General features: G+C 47.0%; 1 protein-coding gene across 1 annotated transcript in view; it reads left to right on the top strand.

Annotated features, from left to right (window-relative positions):
• Window positions 1-16,174, top strand: part of AFF3 (ALF transcription elongation factor 3) — a 586,002-nt gene that overhangs the window by 543,921 nt on the left and 25,907 nt on the right. The window contains exons 13-16 of the mRNA XM_028496803.2: window positions 509-1,582; window positions 6,090-6,214; window positions 9,678-9,879; window positions 12,623-12,744. Coding sequence (XP_028352604.1) covers window positions 509-1,582; window positions 6,090-6,214; window positions 9,678-9,879; window positions 12,623-12,744 — 1,523 coding nt within the window. The remainder of the gene's footprint in view (window positions 1-508; window positions 1,583-6,089; window positions 6,215-9,677; window positions 9,880-12,622; window positions 12,745-16,174) is intronic.

The raw sequence follows: 16,174 nt of genomic DNA, 5'->3' as shown, positions 1-16,174 counted from the left end.
ACGTGGGATCCTCCCGGACCGGGGCACGAACCCGTGTCCCCTGCATCGGCAGGCGGACTCTCAACCACTGTGCCACCAGGGAACCCCCCCCCCCATATTTTAAGTCTCACAAAAAATTAGTGCTTTAACCCTCAGGGTCTCCAAACTACACCCCAGTTAACTTTTGTGGACTCTCAAGTTTATATATGTCTGTATAAGTATAAAAATATATACATTGTATAACCCTCAAAAATGTTGGAAATGGGTCCTAATGAAGCATAGCGCATCCCCTTATTTTCCAAGTAGGCCTCAAACTGCTGCACCGGCATTTCAGTGCCGGGGACCAGGAAGCGGACGGCATCTCTGCATCTTATGTGCCCATGGATGCTACACACACCCACAGCTTCCGTGTGCCTTGTGTTCCCGGCGCATCCATTTTCTGCCCTAAGTCAAGGGGAAAACAGCCAGGCCCCTTTTAAGTGAGCCCATCGTAAAAGATATGTGTCTGTTGCTGGTTTTCTGCTTTTAGGCCGAACCAGCGTCCTCTAACAAGTGGCAGCTGGATAAATGGCTAAACAAAGTTAATCCTCACAAGCCTCCTATCCTGATCCAAAACGAAAGCCACGGGCCGGAGAGCAATCAATACTACACCCCGGTGAAGGACGAAGCGCCAGACTGCGGGAAGCTTCCCGACAACGTCTGCGCGCCCAGCCTGAGAGACAAGGACATCAAGAGCGCCTGCAAGGAGGAACAGAGGCCGAGGACCGCGAACAAGGCCCCGGGGAGCAAAGGGGTGAAGCAGAAGTCCCCGCCCGCGGCCGTGGCCGTGACCGCCGCCGCCCCGCCGCCCACGGTGGCCGGTGCGCCCGCCGAGAGCGCGCCCGCGCCCGCCCGGAGGTCCGCGGGCAAGAAACCCACCCGGCGCACCGAGAGGACCTCGGCCGGCGACAGTGGCCACCGGCCCGAGGAGCCCGCAGCCGCGGACGCGCTGGGGGCGAGCGCGGGGATCCCCCCGGAGCCCCCCAAGCCCCGGCCCTGCGGCGCCAGTAGGACCGTCCACCGCAAGGAGCTGCGCTCGGCCATAACCTGCGAGAAGCGCCGCACGCGGGGGCTGAGCCGGATCGTCCCCAAGTCCAAGGAGTTCATTGAGACGGAGTCGTCCTCTTCGTCCTCCTCCTCGGACTCGGACCTGGAATCGGAGCAGGAGGACGACCCTCTGTCCAAGGCCGCTGCCGCCTCCGGGAGCGACCCGAGGCTGAAGGAGGCTGCCAACAGCATCAGCGGTGGCGGCCCCCGGGCCCCTGTGGGCTCTATCAACGCCAGGACCACCAGCGACATCGCCAAGGAGCTGGAGGAGCAGTTCTACACACTGGTCCCCTTCGGCCGCAATGAACTTCTCTCCCCGTTGAAGGACAGTGACGAGGTCAGGTCACTCTGGGTCAAAATTGACCTGAGCCTCCTGTCCAGGATCCCAGAACACCTGCCCCAGGAGCCGGGGGTCCTGAGCGCTCCCGCGGCCAAGGACACCGAAAGCGCCCCCCCGAGCCATGCATCCGACGCGCCCACAGAAAAGGCTTTGCCAAAATCCAAGAGGAAACGCAAGGTAGGCCTGGAAACCCGAGGGGCTGAGGGCACGGCGGGAGGGAGGGCTCTCCCTGAGCTCGTGGGCAGCAGGTCTGCTGGTCTAGAATGTTCACGGAGCAGGAGTTTTATGTGTCTTTCCTCAACAAACGTTCATAGAGCACTTTATATATGCCAGATACCTTTGTAAGTCCTTGACGTGTATGAACGCAGTTAAATCCTTAGAACTGCCCGATGAGGGAAGTATCCTTCTTATTCCCATGTTATAGATAATTAAGGTCCGTCTCACTGCATGTGGAAGTAGGCGAACGGAAAGTCTTCCCCGAGCGTGCGGGCAGAGGAAAGCTGGAGGCTGGGCCTGTGAGAAAAGCTAAACACGGGGGAACCCCATTCTTTGCTGGAAGGGGTGGGATCGTTCATTGACTTGAGAAGCCAACAGCCTCAGAGAGCTTAGTAAGGCTGTGACTGGGGGTGAGGCGTGAATCCGGAAGTGCCTAGTGGGGACCGCGGACGACGGGGCCCGGGAGGGGACACCAGCCTGGTGCATCAGAGCCAGCGGCTGGCGCTCCCGTGGCATTGATCAGGAGAACTGTGTGGTGGAGACGGGCTGGGAACAGGGCCCTCAGGAGGAGGGACCTTTGAGTAATCGGAGGGTCAGTGATGAGGTGGCGCCAAAGGAGGGAAGCAAGCTGAACAAAGGCGGGTTGAACAAAGTGAGACAGGCAGCTCCGGTACTCGGGAGAGCAGGACGGTTGTCAGGAAGCAGACCCAAATGCTCGGCCGTTTGGCCGTTTTTGAAGATTTTTGAGCACGGGAATAATTTAATCATAATTTAAAACCAATTTGGGGGATTTTTATTCCCTCCTGTTACTACATCTTCAAAAGTAACTTGGACCACAGTGGAAAACACAATGCGTGACAAACCAAAGATTGTAATCATCGTGGATGGTCCCAAATTTAGGACAAAATCATTCACAACAGTTAACACGCATATATGTCCCCGTGAGGGGTGCTGGTTTTGTACATATTAAATCGTTTATAAAGTCCTTACAACTTTATGAAGCAAGTATTATTGTCATGCCCATTTTACAGATGAGGAAACTGAGGCTCAGAGTGCCTCAAGGGACTTGCCCCAGGTTCACATAGGTGAGAAAGGGCAGAGCCAGGAATGAAGCCCGGGTCTGTGGCTCCAGGGTCTCCCAGTAAGAAGTCAGCATGCGGTTTGTGCAGTATTTTCCCCACAGGGCCCCTGCTCAGAGGGCTCTGTACTTGGAGTTTAATGCTTGCAGTTGCCATCTTGGAATTCTTCATTTTATTCTTGAATTTGTGTCTAGTAAGTGAAGTGCGATGGGACGATAGAGCCTGCGCGGTCCCACCTCCTGCCCATTTCCCAGGACAGGTGCTGCCTGCCCCGCGGCCCCTTTGCACTCCTAGCCCCGTGCAGCCTCCCCATCCGCATCCCCATCCGGGGGCGAAGGCACAGGCCTAATGAGGGTCGCGGTCAGGATGGGCATCTCCCCACCCCCAATCCCAGGACTGAGGTGTCCTCCAAGGGAGACTGCAATCCACAAGGGGTTGCCATTTGGCCTTGGGGAAGGGGAAATGCCTAACTGGACTTCCTCACTCTTTGACCCATGGGTTCTACAACTGGCTGGCGGGGGACACCCTTCACTGGTGGGCTGCGCACAAGTGCCCTGTCGCAGGCCCAGGCCCCCGGTACTTGGGAGTGTCTGCACATGGCCCCCAGGTATCCCCATGCCTCAAGGAGCACAATATGAAATAGCAAATAAACACACCATGACAGGTCAAGAGAGAGACTTTGAAAGACACGAAAGACAAGAAAATGTTTCCGACTTTAGTACTTTATAATGTTACTCTTTAGCTGCTTTCTTTTTTTTTTTTTTGAGGTATAGTATAATGATTTGATATTGGTTCATAAGTATTGCAAAATGATGACCACAATAAGTCCAGTTAAGATCCATCACTATCCATAGTTACAAATTTCTTTTCCTCCTGGTGAGAACTTTCAAGATCTCCTGTCCTAGCTACTGTCAAATATGCACTACAGTATTATTAACTATAGTCACCATGCTGTATATTACATTACATCCCCATGACTTATGCATTTTATAACCAGAAATTTGTACCTTTTGACCTCATTCATCCATTTTGTACTCCCCCCAACCCCAAGCAATCAGCAGTCTGACAACATAAGCTGGGAGGAGGTTTGGTTTTTGTTTTTAGATTCCGCATGTAAGTGAGGTCGTAAGGTATTTGTCTTTCTCTGTCCGACTTATTTCACTTATCATAATCCCCTCTAGGTCCATCCATGTTGTTGCAAATGGCAGACTTCCTTCTTCTGTTGTACGCACATATATGCCGCAGTACCCTTATCCATCCGTCTAGCCGTGGACATTTGTTTCCTCGTCTTGGCCGTTGTAATAACACTGCAGTGAACATGGGGGTGCAGATATCTTTTCAAATGAGTGTTTTCGTTTTCTTTGGATAAATACCCACAAGTGGGATTGCTGGATCAAGTGGTAGTTCTATTTTAATTTTTTGAGCAACCTCCATCCTGTTTCCACAGTGGCTGCAGCAATTTACATTCCCACCAACAGTGCACAAGGGTTCCCTTTGCTCCACATCCTCACAGACTTATTAGTTTTAGTTTTTTTGATAATAGCCATCCTGAAAGGTATGAGGTGCGATCTCATTGTGGTTTTGATTTGCATTTCTCTGATGATTAGTGATGTTGAGCATCTTTACATGTTCCTGTTGGCCATCCATATGTCTTCTTTAGAAAATGTCTAATCAGATCCTCTGCCCATTTTTCAACTGGATTTTTTTTGTTTGTTTCTTTGCTGTTGAATTGTATGAGTTCTTTATATATTTGGGGTATTAATCCCTTCTCAGATAGACGATTTAGAAATATTTTCTCCGATCCAGTAGGTTGCTTTTTCATTTTGTTGATGGTTCCCTTTGCTGTGCAGAAGCCTTTTAGTTTAATGTAGTCCCACTTGTTTATTTTTTGCTTTATTGCCTTTGTTTTTGGTGTTAAATCCAAAAAAATCGTCACCAAGACTGACATCAGGCATCTTTTCCTGCTTTTTGAACAAGGCTCCCAGCATTTTCATTTTGCACTGAACCCCGCAGATCACGCAGTCAGCCCTGGCCTCCTGGGTGACCTTCCCTTCTGTGGACTTCAGTTTCTTTGTTTGTAAAACGGTGACATCTTTGCAGGGGTGTTGTCAGATTCAGATGATACAATGCAGTAATGCGGGTAAGCTCACTACATACCTACCCCTCTTTCCTTCTGTTTTCCTCTATATACCCTGCCCTCCCCCTTACTCGTTGGATTGATTTGTCCATCAGTCCCCAGGTGATTAATTGATTAATGAGTGAATCAGTCAGTCATCTGGAGATGGATGGATAAATGGACAGGCTGATGGAAAGAGAGAGAGAGAGAGAGAGGTGTTATGTAGATAGAGAGATGTGCAAAAACATATACATGTATATTCCATAATATTCTGTATTTAAATAACTTTATTATTCATGGACTTTTTTATCTTAACTTACAAAACTTCATTTACACTAAGCCTGACACTCAGCTCTCCTCATGAAATCTACTGAATCCTCATTAAACTCGCACAGAGAAGTGAAAGAACATTTTCACAGCACTCTTTACTCAGTATCTGGGGTGTGAAGCCCCCAGTTTTGGGTGCTGGAGATGGGACACCGCAGACCTGGCTGCCCAGGGTGCAGAGTCCAGCCCTGCCAGAGCCCTGGAGGCCAGAACTGGGGGTTCAGAGCTCTGGCTTGGACCCTCATTGGGGGCACAGTTTCAGCGTGAGCTGCTGGGGTCCTTGCAATAGAGGCTGTGTAACAATCCCAGCTAGAGAGAGAAGGTCAAAATTTCTCTATCTTTGGTGCCGGTGCTTGCCGGAAAGCTCTGCTGAGAGCCTGTGTTGCTGCGATCTCACCAGAAATGGAATTTGGTTGAGTGCATGTGCATCACACCCTAGTACACGGCTAGGTTAAATACAATCGTGGAAAACAAGAATCCAGTCAAACTACTGTTTTATGAAAATGTCCTTTGAGGCCATGAATTTCAAAAGAAAGGTCCGAGCTTGTCACTGCCCTTACAACATTAAGCCCAGGATAGGTCGCTATGCCTTGTTTGGGTACCAAGAAGTGCCAAGGCGGGGGACGCTGAAGCGCCAGTGGGACTCCAGAACAGGTCTTCTTTGGAGGGTGGGATCTGCCTGTTGGTAAAGAAGTGTTCATCCGTCACAATGGCCCCTCCTGAATTTTGATCTTCGTGTCATGCTTTTCCCTCTCAGTAAGCTGACAGATTTCTTCCTTGTTCGTGGAGTAGCTGATGGGGGACCCAGGCCAGGGCCGAGGGTGCTGCAGCCGCATTGGCGCTCAGGGTGTTGTCCAGAGAAGCCCAGATGAGCTGGTTGGTGACGGGAGCTCACTGTGATCCCTTGAAATCTAAAGCGGACTGGGTTTTGCTTCTCTCCATGCAGTGTGACAGCGAAGATGATTACCGGGAGGTCAAGAAGGCCCAGGGAGAGAAGGAGAGCTCTTCACGACTCACTGCCTCTGCCGGCAGTGCTTTGTCCGCCAGCCACTGCAACGTGAACGTCAGCAGGTACTCAGGCTCCCAGGAAGGCAGAGGGCGCTGGAGGCGCGTCTGGGTCGAGAGGCGCATGCCGACTGGGGGAGAGTTGGATTTGTGAATGACTGCTCTGCTCTGGGTCTCCATGTTGCCTACCAAGCCTCTCGGGCTCCTTAGTCAATAGAAATTGATAAGAGGCCAGACAAGAAAGTCAGACAGGACTCTACTGGGGCTCATGCTGTAGTACGAGGGAGCAAAGACAAGTAACAGATTCCCTTGCGTGCTGTCTGATGGGGGGCAAGCTGATTCCTTAGATGGGGTGAGGGTAGGGTGGGGCCAGGAGTCTGATTCCTTCCCAGGGTGGGGCCAGCTGATTCCTTAGATGGGGTGAAGGTAGGGTGGGGCCAGGGGTCCGATTCCTTCCCAGGGTGGGGCCAGCTGATTCCTTAGATGGGGTGAGGGTAGGGTGGGGCCAGGCTGGAGGGGTGGCTTAGGAGGTCTGCTCACCCCCTTGTTGGAGCTGAGCGCAGGGGGCATGCGCAGTAACCTACTTTTGCTCCTGACACCCTGCTTTTTTGCTCCGGACTCCTCAGAAGTGGCAGTTGGGTTTTTGGTCTTTTTGTATCTTGTTCATAATTTGTTCCAACTGCCCGTGCATGCAGTTATTTTTAGTCCCTTGTAGTTTCTTTGTATTTTGTGGCTCAAGGAGATGTTTGTCCAGGTGCAAGCACTGCAGCAGAGGGTCCCAGGTCCCAGCCTGTCTCATGCAGACTCCCTTCCCTTGGTTTAACCCAAGACTCACCAGTATGCCTGGACGTGTGCTTCTTGTCACAGCTCCAGGTGCGCTGGAAGTACTTCTTTATAACAAAAGACCAGTTACTAGTTACACACAGTTCTATCCTTTCAAAAACACGCCCTCCACTCACGAGCTGAATTAATAGCCAGTAAACCCGTGAGAACACTAAGCTTATTACACCAATGAAAAATATAAACTTGACCAGAATCTCCATATGACACACCTAAAGGCATTGGGTATAGACTGAATTTGCGGTGATAGACAGGATCCGGGTCTCCAAGGTGAAACAGCCACCCAGTCCCTCCTCTCAAGGGGTTCCAGAGAGACCCACATGGCCCTGAATCCCCTCTGTGACAAAGGCTTCCTAGCAAAGCAAGGTCCCAGGTATTTCTTATAAGTGAGCAGCTTATCATCAGTCATAGAAGTCCTTTCCATTTAGAAATAACACAGCTCAGAGACCACTTTATCCTCTGCTAAGACACTCCTCACTCTCCCTGACTGTGTACATAGAATTTTTAAGGGGAGATGAATGTTTCAGCGCAACACATAAAAATGTAAACTGAAAGGTTAGGAGAAGATGTAGAGTAGTACTAAAACCCGGAGAGGAAATTGGAGAGCGAGGGCACCTGAGCACAGGCCCACTGCAGTGTTAGAATCACCTTGAGAAGAAGGGCGAGAGCCCTTGAAGGTCTGAGCAAGAAAGAGCAGCACACACAAGCTGGCCGAGCCCACAGTCCTCTGGGCCAAGCAGATGGTATCCCAAAATATTGAGGAAATGTGAATGGGGAAAATACGGCTCAAACATGTCTATTTAAATGTGTGATAGAGTTATATATGTGCTTCTTTGTTCATGCCTTAAGTAACCTTTCTAGCAGATCTAGTAATGACCATAATTTCTAGTCACGATGAGTGTAAACCATATTTCAAGATGTCTGCAACGACTGATAAGGCATGAAAATATCTGTAATTTCTACTGGTGACACAGTCACAGGTCTTGTTAGTAGTACTCCTGCTAAACCACTGCTCTGGTTTCTTGCCTTCGTTCATAATTAAAGGCAATGTTCAGTTTCAGCGAGAGGTTAAGGAAAGTGAAGATGCAACTTCTTTTCCATGCAAGTGCAGAGACCCCAGGATAAAAGCTCTTGCTCTACAGCTTTTGCTGGCAGAGGCTCCAGGCTCTGATAGTTTCACTTATGTTAAGTAAGGACTCAGTGCATATGAAAGTGCTTTGAGTTTTTCTTGGAAAGGTGGGCTGTGTACCTCTGGAACTGTGATTACCACTGTTAAGCTTTACCTGTGTAATAAGACAATCCTACATACATAGTGATTTTGCCCATCCCAGAGATGCGATCCCAAGAACGTTTCAAAGTTACTTTGGTCCACTTGAATAGATAAACTTATAATGATGAAGAAGGAATAATCATATGTTCATGACAATATTTAATGTAATAATTTAGTTTTCTGCAAACATTTAAAATCATGTAGTATGTAAAATAATTGAGACTTAGAAATAAGACTTTTTCACTCACATGTCAAGAAACAATTACACTCAGACGGTTCATATCCGTCTTCAGCATCAGCGTCTTCATCTTCACTGGCTGAGCCACTTTTGACTCGTCCAAGGCAGTTTTCGAGAACACACCTTCTCACTTCCAAGTTGTTGGATGCACAGTACTTTTTGAACCAGAAAGCTGTCATCAGAAATTCTCTCCCTACACAGATCTGTTTGCATAACATTAAGGACCTTGGCTTCTCGTTTGTTCTAGAGGCGTGTGTTTGTAATTTCTACACTGTGACCACCAACTAAGGAAATTGCATAAAAATAAAAAGTGACTTTAACGGCTTGTTTGCAGTGATAGTAACACATGCAATTAAGAAGTCACAACTGCGGGAATAATGACTAAATCTTTGTTAAATGAATTTATTTTAACTGACTCTACCAGGTGACTTCTAGAAGCATCCCAAATTAGCAATGATTGAGTTTATTTGAGGCTAATGTGTCTTCCCCCAATTTTTGTTTCAAAGTAAAGTAACGGAGAGAGCCCTATCTCCATAATATACATTGCAAAGACTCAAATATGACTTCCTTTTCTGATGGTCTTTGGTGGGACGTTTATAATCAGGCATAGACAATAGTTTGGAAGGTAAAATAAGGAGCTAGGAATCAGCAAATGTCATTTCTAATGACAGTTTTCTATTCTTTGTTTATTCTGATCAATGCCTGGCTACCTAACAATTAGAAGGTGGGTTCATGCTTGGTTATTCTGTGATTATGTTATTCTCCATATAATAATTAGTACAAGCTCAGGTGTTAGCAAAAGTCCTTTTGGAAGTGGAGATCTAGTGTATAATTTGAGTTTCCCGTTACCTGCTGTTTACACTTGTTAGGAAAACAGTAAGTTGTTTGTCGTGTATTTTGAGATCCTTGGATGAAAAACTTGGGAAATGAAGGTATTATTACGCTTAGTCATTTAACTCCAGAATTACTGTTTTTTTCTGGGAGGCCGAGTAAAGAAACGATGAACAAAATTTGTTTATTGTTCCTTATGGTCCTAATGCCATGAAATCGTTTCCTGGCATGATAATTCCCAATAAACGTCTTCCTACCAGCAGGTTTTAAATGGGAGGGTCACATATAAAACATTTACCTTGCCATGTGCTGAGTGTGTGACATTCCATTACTGTGATTTCCTTTTACAGCTTGGCAATCCCAATAAATAAAAATGAAAAAATGCTCCGGTCACCCACCTCACCCCTCTCCGACGCATCTAAACACAAATACTCCGGCGAGGACCTGACTTCCCCCAGCAGATCCAACAGCAATGGTTTGTTCACTTCCGCCTCGTCCAACAAAAAGCATAAGGCTGAGAACCAGCTGCAGACCCATGGTGGAGACCTCACGGTACACTGATGCTCTTCTGCCCCAGTTAAAACGAGAGTGAAAATGAGCACACCCCTCTACTCTGCCTCTAGCCCAGCACAGTCTGAACACAAGCTTTTGTTTGTCTGTTTGTTTTTTAAATTGCAACTTCAGCAAAAGCTCCTGCTTTATTATTCCAAATAAATTTTCCCAGGTAAAATAAATGTCCAATAGTTTCTGGTATGTGGGAAGATAATGTTTGTTCAAGTCACAAGGAGGCCTTATTGACAGAAAGCTTGGCTGTATAAACAGCGCAAGTTGAGAAAAGGTGTAATCTCCAAACGTATTAGATTGGATGATGTAAGATCAGTAACAACCACCTTGCGACATTGCAGGAGGTCTCATTCCCATCCGGAGGTCGAGGAGGCCCACCTTGGTAATGGGGCCCCATTGGCGGTCCCTGCCCACATGGCAGCATAGCACCAGGAAGGTAACCTGGCACTCCTTGAGTCTGACCACCGTACTGGCCATGAGGCAGCATTGGGGGGGTCTCATTCCTTGTTGCTGTGGGATGCCTGGCTGCGGTGGCATCATACCCCCATTTGGTCCAATGGGTGGATTACCAATGGGAGCCTCTCCTGGTCGAGGAAGATTACATTGATACGTGGTGACCAGTGAGGTCCCGCAAAGCAGCCCTAAATGCTGGTCTGGGAAGACCTGGCAAAAGCAGCTGCTCTTTTCGCCTCTTGCACAGGCAGCTGCCGAAGAAACGGAGGAGGCATTTTAAGCCTCTTCTGCTTAGGAACACTCTTTGGAGGACTTCATTTCCCATCCTAACGTAACTCGCCCAGGACAAAGTAAATTGGGAGTTTTGGACCAACCAATCTTTATATTTGAAAAGATTTCTTGCCCTGGGGCAGAGCTAAATCTGGGATTGGAGCCCAAGGCCAAAGTTGCAGAGCTCCCCGCTGCCCTCAGTGACCAATGTGGTGACCAGTGTGGGGCAGCTGCCACCACCCCTCTTCCAGTGACTTTGTCAAGGGTGATTCCAACACCCTGTATTCCCCTGGGAACCTGGGTTCACCTCTAGCCTCATAGCTTAGTCACCATGTGACCTTGGGCCAGTTGCTTAATCTCTTGAGCCTGTTTCATTTGCAAAACGGTGGTGATAAGATTTAAATGAGGCAGTACCAGTCTAAAGAACCCAACCCCTATGGACACCTGTGCAGCTAACACTGCATGTAAGTTCCTCTCTCCTGCCACCCTCCATCTAACAGCAGGCGGCCCTGGACCATGCATCCTCCAGGTACATTATTTAATGCCAGACTCTCCCCGCTGTGCCTCTCAAAACCAGTGAGGCTTTGTGAGGCAGGGAGAAATGAGACTTGGCAATAAGACTCTGCAAAGAAAGTGGGGGGAGGCAGCATTTCATGCTTTATCCCATGAATTAAAGAGGCAAAAAAAGTTGGCAGATGGTCCGGCAAGAGCCTAAATCTTACTGAACCATCAGGAAATTAACCCCTTTATGCACCCTCGTTTGGGAGCAATTATCTTTAGTTCCAGGATACAAGAATCTGAGAAGACCATATTAGAAAAAACAAATTAAAAGTTAACAATGCCAATTTTAAACCAAACACAACTTTTCTTCGCCTCTAGATCCTTCAGTCACAAGCAACTATGATATGCAGAGAATCGTAAACGAATTATAGACTTTACTGAGGCATTCTTTCACCGAACAGGTGTTTATCAAGGAAGTATTTATTGTGTCCCAGGCACTTTGCTACATAACAGAGATGCACTGATGATCCAAGGGTTCAGTCTCTGCCTGCAGGATAGCTCACAGTCTACCTGGGGAGAGCCACTTAGAGCAGGGCTCACACACATCCGTAATTTACTACCCGGCATGCCAGAAAGGAAACGCCCGGAGTCCTGGAGGCTCTCCTAACAAGGAGGCTTGATCTACGCATAAAATCGGCCCATATTTAAAGAAGCATTGATATACACTCCACTTTAATTACTTCAGAGGAATCCATTTGAATTTCCTAGCTGAAAAAGGGGTGTTTTATGATCCAGACCTTCAGCACACAATAGGTGCTCTCTACAATGTCTGTATCTCCAGGAAAAAGGATGTTTCAGTTTTTCCCCAGATCAAGAGTGTTCCTTCTTAAAACACATTTTAAATAATTTCTAGTGATTCCCTTTGGCTCTTCCTGTTCTTCACAGACAGCTGATGAGAACCAGTCAGTTGTGACCTGAATGACCTCTTTTGTGAGGGATGATTATAGCTCAGTGGTTCTGAGAGCTTGGGTCCTGGACCAGCATCACCTGGAACTTGTTAGGAATGCATGTTCTCGGGCTCTTCCCCAGACTTGCTGAGTCAAAGATGCTGGCGGTGAGGCCCAGCTGGCTGTGTGTTAATGGTGATTCTGATGCAGTCAATTTGGAGAACCATGGGTCTAGCCAACTGGGAAGAGTAGGAGCCTGAATCCTAAGCCCCCAGCCTCCACCCGCAATAGCCATCTGAGCTTGGGCGGGTTCAGGATCTGGATCTGCGTGAGTGGGCGCACTGAGAGTTCCCTTTTGATGTCGCGGGAATGACATTTGACAACGAATGTAAAAGCCTCCAGCTTGAGACCTGTAATGCAAGTATTTCTTCTTCTTTATTTCAACAAAGAAAGCACCATCAGCTCTAACCTAGAACACAGAACACAAGCGATTCTAACAGGTTGCTCCTTCAGCCAGGTGGCCAGTTTCTCAAATACAGGTGTGTTTGTTTGTTGTTTAGAAAGCGGCTCACGGCAATTCCGAAAATGTTCTCCACAAGTCACGGCCACAGACAGAGCCATGGTCTCCAGGCTCCAATGGCCACAGGGACTGCAAGAGGCAGAAACTCATCTTCGATGACATGTAAGTGTGGACTCCTGGTTGATATGGTGAGGGCCAGACAGTGGGAGCAGGGAGATGGTTTAATATGCATCTAATTCACAGTGTGGCCATTTCTGTCGTGTGATCTGATCAGTTAAATGTCACCCTCTCGAAGGGAATTGCAGCTTCACTCCAAGTGTACCCCTGAGTCCTGGGGCACTTCTGAGTGAATAGAACAACCAGTGCTAACAGGGCTGCATCTAGGAGGTCAGAAAACTAAGCTAAATGGCATCAATGAGTCATATTTCTAAGCCCCTGCATTTGGGGTCGTATGCTACCAGAAAGAGAAGCATTTTTTGTTTTTGTAAATTATAACAGGCAAAGAATAATAGTGATTCACTCCTGAAAGCTTTTTTTTCTCTAAAATGCTGTGGTCTTTATAAAAGTGTACACAGTTCTTATACAGGAGAAAATAGCCTGTCATCCATCTCCCAATCCTAGCACTGAAACCCAAGTATTAGTTCCGTTCTCGGCATCAATTTAAGAAGAGGAGAAACAAAAGAAAATGAATAAATGTAACATCCTGGAATGCTCTGGGGATGCTGAAAATGACAAATGAGAAATGATAAAATGATACTGAAAATTATTTAGGCTCTTGGGGAAAAAATATGTGTCAAGGACAAGCCTGGAAGGCAGCAGGTATGGTTTCAAGAGTTCGGCTTGAAGCCTCCTTTCAATTTTAGCTGTTCACCGAGCGTGCAGTGTGTGTCTGTTTGAGGCACGCCCTTAGATCCCGGGGCGTGGAGCAGCGGGCTACAGCGAGAGAACACCCTGCTCTCTGACTGCTGACAGTCTGGCTGAGGGGACAGGCTGTAAGCCACGAGCCTCACCCAAAGTCAGAAAACAAAATGGTGCTAAACGTCTCTGAGTCCCAGCTTCCTAATCAGAAAGAGTGGTTGTCGTGACAGGCTCTTCTGAGATCCAGTGAGATGGTCTCTCCTGAGCGTGAGCACCTGGAGGATTGAAAGCTCGGCGCGGTAGTGATGACTCCTCCACCCTCACCTCCCCCCCATCCTACTTTCCAACCCTGACTTCACCCAGAGCATAGGCACGATCCGTGATTCACCTCCAAGAAACGAGAATACGGAGTTGTAGGCCTCAAGCCCTGCTTGGACTTCATTAAGCTACTTAGGGCACAGACTTTGAGGGCTGAAAGCCAAATCCACATTCTTTTGTTTCTTTATTGAACACGTTCCCAGATAATTGGATTTACGAAAGTGTAAGGGTGGCCCAGGAGGACGTGTGTTTTTCTCCTCTTCCCGCGGCTGCCGCAGCTGCACTCACCCCAGGCACGCTCTCTCCCGACCCTCAGCGTCTCCCCTTCCCCTCCTTGCCGCTGCCCTGGGCATCAAGGGAGGTGGTAATTAATCCCCGGGGTGGGGGGTGTGTAATGGGAGTACAATCAGTCAGCTCCATATATAAGTAGGGTTTGGTGGTGTAAATTGTTCAAGGTAGCTTTAACCGTTTGCAAAAACAGGAGATTAGAATTGTGTTTAATGACAGTGTGGAAATTTGCATTTAGAAGATATAGGAATCTTTTGATTTTCATCTTAATTAAAGATGCTCTTCCTAATATTAAGAAGCAAATTGAAGATCAAGTAGTTATATGGATGGGTCAGCCTCCATATCGTTCAGGTTGCAACCCAGTTCTTTGAGGAATTAAAAACAATTATACTTATCTTACAAATCAAGTCTTTAAAAGAATGGAAACGGGGCTTTAGACATCATTCCAAGCCCACCTGTCATTTTTACCAGTCCCAAAACTGCACTTATTCATCTCAAGAAGCTTGCAGAGGGGGAGGGATGGACTGGGAGTTTGGGGTTAGTAGATGCAAACTGTTATGTATAGAATGGGTAAACAACAAGGTCCTACTGTATAGCACAGGGGACTATAGTCAATGTCCTGAGATAAACCATAATGGAAAAGAATATAAATAAGAATATATATATATATATATATATATATAAAACTGAGTCACTTTGCTGTACAGCAGAAATTAACACAACGTTGTAAATCAACTATACGTCAATAAAAAATAAATTTAAAAGGAAAAAGAAAGTTGCAGGTATTATAAAAGATCTGGACTCAGGGAGCAAAAAAAAAAAAAAAAAAAAAAAAAAGAAGGAGAAGCAGTCATAATCTACATGATCAAACACACATGCATTTGACAGTAAGGTACCCAAAGCATCAAATGTATCAAGGGCATGGTGTTTAAACACACACGTGTATGGGAAATTAAAATGTAAGGAATTTTCCAGTGTATGGACCAGAAAGCTAAGTCTGAAACAGCAACAACTAAATGGTCGTACTTCTCCCTGCAGTGTCTTGGACTGTTTACAAGAGGAAATGTTTCTCAATCTGCTGGGACTGCAGCTAATATAATTTTGTCCCTATCTGTATCAACCAAGAGGCTGTTATCATTCGTTCTTCCCATTAGCAATGTGTATATTTTTTCTGGCTGACAGCTACAATACAGTGTTTCTCCTTTATGGATAAAGATACAGTAGAATAAAAAAGCACTCTTTCATATCCATCATATATAGAGAGAGACATCTTCCAGTTGCCACATGTCCCAATTGATTTGAAATCCATGACAGTAAGAGAAACATGCAACTCAAACAGCCGCTTAACTGCTGAACTGAGAAAGTCGTGGGAAGATTCTTCAAACTTGAAAAGCAAAAACAGGCATTGTCTTTTCATTGGAACAATAAAAATATGTCCGTTAAGAGATCACTGGGGGGACTTCCCTGGTGGCACAGTGGTTAAGACTCCACGCTCCCAATGCACAGGGCCCAGGTTTGATCCCTGGTCAGGGAACTAGATCCCACACGTATGCTGCAGCTTTGAGTTCACATGCCACAACTGAGGAGCCCGCCTGCCACAACTAAGACCGGTGCAACCAAATAAATAAATAAATATTTTTTTAAAAAATAATAATAATAATAAAGAGATCACTGGGCTAGGAAGTCACCTAAAAGTATGTAAAGTGTCTCCCAGGTTCAGTTGGTGTGTCCTGAGGTCCAGTGGTAGGGGCAGGGGTATATGATTGATTCATTCTCAGTTATTAATTGAGGGAAGATGGAGGCACATGGGTGGCCTCTCCAGGAAGCTTCCCTGGGACCACAAACTTAGCCACCTCCTGCTCCCTCTGTGCTCTGCACCAGCTTCAAGGACCATGACCTGGCTCCTGTCATTTTCCTTGACTTCTCCTCACTAGAGGTGTCAACAGGCAGTGACATGACCAAAGAGAGGCCACCAGAAGGAAAGAAAGAACTAGAGAATTAGCAGCGGAATGATTTAGAGTTGATGGAAATCCAGTTATAGCGCCCCAATGAGTAACAGATGCCATCCTGTCATGTAACTTTTTTTTTTTTTTTTTTGCGGTACGTGGGCCTCTCACCGCTGTGGCCT

This window comes from Physeter macrocephalus, chromosome 12 (assembly GCF_002837175.3).
Source record: "Physeter macrocephalus isolate SW-GA chromosome 12, ASM283717v5, whole genome shotgun sequence".
NCBI classification, from domain to species: Eukaryota; Metazoa; Chordata; class Mammalia; order Artiodactyla; family Physeteridae; genus Physeter; species Physeter macrocephalus.
This window is presented reverse-complemented; position numbering and strand designations above follow the sequence as displayed.